This window comes from Daktulosphaira vitifoliae, unplaced genomic scaffold, assembly GCF_025091365.1.
Source record: "Daktulosphaira vitifoliae isolate Bord-2020 unplaced genomic scaffold, ASM2509136v1 Scaffold_5, whole genome shotgun sequence".
In the NCBI taxonomy this organism is placed as follows: Eukaryota; Metazoa; Arthropoda; class Insecta; order Hemiptera; family Phylloxeridae; genus Daktulosphaira; species Daktulosphaira vitifoliae.
Window position 1 is genome coordinate 1,318,027 of NW_026099576.1, and position 4,598 is coordinate 1,322,624.

The window sequence follows — 4,598 nt, forward strand, 5'->3', positions numbered from 1 at the left end:
CCATGTGTATTATACATGTATATTAACTCAAAATTTTGAAACTTTAAATGTTTATATCTAATAAGCTAATAAAGTTATATTAAAAATTCAAATGCCATTTACTATTAAATTAAAAACTCAAACATTTTATTAAATTAAAAATATGTGTTACCATTTAAAAAAACAAAGTTGACCCCCCTCCAAGGCATAAGGGATGAACTTAAAAAGTATTACATATTTTAAAATTCAAGAATAATGTGTAACTAAAGATAATGAAAAAAAAAATGTTTAAATTATTATTATTCTGCAAGTAATTGAGTGGGTTATGATAAAAAAATCACCCTGTATAATTAAAAGAATTACTAATCTTTGTATAATTAAGGAAATAGAAGTCGATTTTGCTTTTATAATTATCCATCAATTTTTTAGAATTAAACACTATCTACAGATTTGCGTCGAAGCGTTTCTTATGATAGCGATTTTAATCACTGTCAGATTAAATCTATACTGAACCCCTCTATGCAGCGACCTCACTGTGCTGGGTTTTTTAAAATTATTATCAAAATTTCATATGTTAAATCATACAGAACAAAACTGAAAAAGACTATTGAAACATTTTTTCAAGGATGAGAAACTAAAATATTTAAATTTTTAAAGCAGCAATTTGAAATGCGTATAAAAGATATGGTTTCACAAATAAAAAATAAACTAAATTTTTATATTTAGAATATTTAAGAGGTTTCGCGAATAATTTAAAATTTTAAACAATTATGTTTTAATTAATATATTTATAATTATTAGATTATATTTGACATAATTATTTTATTACAAACATTTTATTGTTAAAATTGTTTTTATGTTATAGATTATTTATAATTATTCGAACACAATTTTTTTGAATAAATGTCATTTATTACACGTTTTATTCGAACGCACGACAATTGAACATATGATACGCTACCTCGTGAAATGTGATTCGAATCATTTCTAAATCGAACAGAAACAAAGCTATAAACTAAAAGTGAACCAGAAAAAAATTATTTTGATTTCAAACATTATCCATGAATAATTTATTTTAACAATCAATTAAAAAAATGTTCGTATGACTCAAATGCAGTGAAATATTTTGAAAAAATCGTTCTCCCAAGTAACTTAAAATTTAGATCAATAAATGTAGGTTGATTGTAAAATTTGAAATGAACATTGAGGTTCTCGCTCCCTAGCTCCTCCTTAATTCTGCCCCCAGTTTATTACGTTATGAAATTAATATCATTATTATTATTACATACAATATAATAGAAATCAATTGAATATTAAGTGAAGTTATTTATTTTATTATCATAAAAAAGTTTTAAAGATCTCTCAGTTGTTAAATTAAACTTCGATGTAATCAGTATTCAAAAGTTCTAATTACAAATCAGGAATATTTAAATTCAATAATTTATGTGAAAAAAATAATTTTCTTCTTTTTACTGACATTGTATCTTAACAGATTTCTAATATTGATTAAATTATCTCTTATTACTGTTATTATTAAAATTTGCATCTGTATTAGTACATTATTATGTATACTATTCCATTTTTAACTATATCCAAGACAAGACATAAAAAATTCAATTTTGTACATTTATTGTAATTTACATTTTTATCTAATAAATTTAATATATATAATATATATATTATATTTTACTAGATGACATGTGGGTATTACTAATGTTTTGTACTGCAAAAATGGGTATATCAACATCTTATGTTGTTCTATCACTGTTTGCACCAGAATTATATCCAACTGTAGTTCGAGGACTAGGTATAAGTGTTAGCTCTGTTGCTGGTATGATTGGACCAGTTGTTATACCACTAATTAATTATATTGTAAGAAATGTTATTGTAATTAATACATGTTATATAATTTTGATATTTTAGAATTATTATTTTTTATTTAGGGATTAGGATCACAGTTAACACTTACAGTATTAGGAGTTTTACAAATTTTTGGTGTATTTATAACTTTAATTTTACCAGAGACAAAAAATTGTAATTTACCTCAAACATTAGATGATGCAGAAGTATACAAATAGAAATTAAGTGAAATTGTTTTTAACATAAATAAATATGATAAATAATGATGATGAAAATGATTGAATTAAAATGACTTAATGATAAATTAAAAAAATTAATAAAGTATTTAGCTCTATTTAAATTTGTATTAAATAAATTTAAAAACCTAGCACAGTGGTGACGTGGCATAGTTGGATCAAGTATAATGATATCTGACAGTGATTAAAATCACTATAAAAAAAAAACGCTTCGATGCAAATCTTTAGATAGTGTCTAATTTTAAAAAATTGATGGATAATTCCAAAAGCTACATGATCTGCTATTTTCTTATTTATATCCTGATTAAGATAAAGTATGTTGAATGAAAAAGGAATATAAATATTATTTCTCATAAAAAAATTGTATTGATCCATACATTTTTCAAAAAGTTATAACATTTTAAAGTGAAAAATGTAAAATATTTTCACACAAAATTAGCATTTGGTAGCCATTTTCACCGTGAAGACAAAATAAAGTCAGAAATTCTATTTTTTCCATAATAAAATACATTACATTAGCTTTAATTTATGATATATATAAATGTGTCAGACTTTCCGAAACAATTTCAAAAGTTAAGTTTTAGACTAGATACGATTTGTAATCTTTTAATGTATCGTTGAAAGAAATCGGTTCTGTGAGAGCTGAGAAAAAGTGGTAACAGACAAAAAAAACACATTATAGTAAAACTAATACATTCTCAGCTTCGCATCAAAGCTAAAATATATCATAAATAGGAATAGAACAAACAGTGACGGAATATATATGAATATAACAAAGTATTTTTGAATAATAAATATTATTTCAAAAGGTATTGTTGTAGAAAAACGCTCAAAGATTTTACACCCGCATATCCTCATTATAAAACATGCTGAATTAAATAAGCATCATGTAATAAACCATAAAAAAAGAGTTCAAAGATAATAAAATAATGTAAAGTAGAGTATAATATAATAATATAAAATTAAATATGATGGCAAAATATGTATAGGTGTAAAGGGTCTAATGATATAAATAAAAAGGAATTTAGAAAGGCAAGTAAACAATGGCGGATCATATAAGGGTATTGGTCAAATAAATAAAATAAAATAAACACAAACATTTATGACAAAATAGTAGATTGATCTCGAGGTTGAATAATATTGAATGAATGATTGGCTCTTATATGTAAACAATTCTATACACTCAGTTTTTAGCTTCGATGCGAAGCTGAGAAGGTATTAATTTTACCATAATGTGTTTATTTTTTTTTTTGTGTGTTTGTCACTACTTTTTCTCAGCTCTCATAGGACCGATTTCTTTCAAAAATACGTCAAAAGATAAAAAATCGTATCTAGTTGAAGACATTACCCTTAAAAATTTAAAATTTTTCCCTGGTTCACCGCAAATGGGGGAAATATCCAAAAAAATTACAAATTTAAAAATCGGTAAATTTTGTCTTTTTTTTCTTAAAACTTCCATAACTTTTTCAAAAATAAACAAATCAACATAAATTTTTTTTATACTAAAACCTTAGATATTTTCCTTTTATTTGATATCATTTTTTTGAAAATTTAACACTTAACCTGCTCATTGGGGGGGATTTAAAATAGCAACTTTTTTACAAAAACTAACTTTTTCAACTTAATTTTTGAAAATGTTCCGGAAATACTGCGTCCTTTAAACATATATCAAATTAAAGATTATGTGATGTACTATAAAATTAAAAAAAAAAAAATTGTCTCGACGACCTATCTTCTATGCGCAAATAGCTATCGTATTCAAAAATTTGCTATTTTTGTATTTAAAATTTGAGTTTTCTATTTTAATTTATTTTAAAATATCTTATTAGGGGAATAGACTGACTTTCATGAATATTATATAATTTAATTGACATAGAATAAAGTTCATAAGACATAAGAAATTAAACTTATTAAACTTATTAAAATTTTTTACTTTTTTGATTTAGTTAGCTATTTAAATGTTTATTTAAATAGCTAACTAAGAGTTTATTNATTTTTTACTTTTTTGATTTAGTTAGCTATTTAAATGTTTATTTAAATAGCTAACTAAGAGTTTATTTAAATGATCTATTACAATAAAAATGTAAAAAAATTTCGTTTCTGATAAATGTACTGTAAATAGTATTTATAAAATTCCCCGATTGCATATTAATCTTAACAATTTCTTTTTTTTCTATTTAATAATGTCAATTTCAAACTTGCAAGTTGTGCTAAATGTTAATGTAATAAATTAATTTTTTTTTTTATTAAAACTTTCACTTTAAAGGACAATAAAAAGAAGATTCAAAATGATTACTTTTAACATATTAAAAATCAAAATCAATAATAATTTGAAAACAATTCATTTTAAATATTATGTTATATATAATTAAAAGAATTACTAATCTGGGTATAATTAAGGAAATAGAAGTTGATGTTGCTTTTCTAATTATCCATCAATTTTTTAAAATTAGACACTGTCTAAAGATTTGCATCGAAGCGTTTTTTTTTATAGAGATTTTAATCACTGTCAGATTAAATCTA

The 4,598-nt window shown here is 23.1% G+C and overlaps 1 protein-coding gene across 1 annotated transcript in view; it reads left to right on the forward strand.

Annotated features, from left to right (window-relative positions):
* The window catches only part of LOC126908340 (beta-alanine transporter), a 29,546-nt gene extending 27,386 nt beyond the window's left edge, over nucleotides 1-2,160 (forward strand). Inside the window, exons 9-10 of the mRNA XM_050690329.1 lie at nucleotides 1,673-1,851; nucleotides 1,923-2,160. Of these exons, the coding sequence (XP_050546286.1) occupies nucleotides 1,673-1,851; nucleotides 1,923-2,057 (314 nt within the window). The 3' untranslated portion in view covers nucleotides 2,058-2,160. The remainder of the gene's footprint in view (nucleotides 1-1,672; nucleotides 1,852-1,922) is intronic.
* The last annotated feature ends 2,438 nt before the right edge of the window (nucleotides 2,161-4,598 follow it).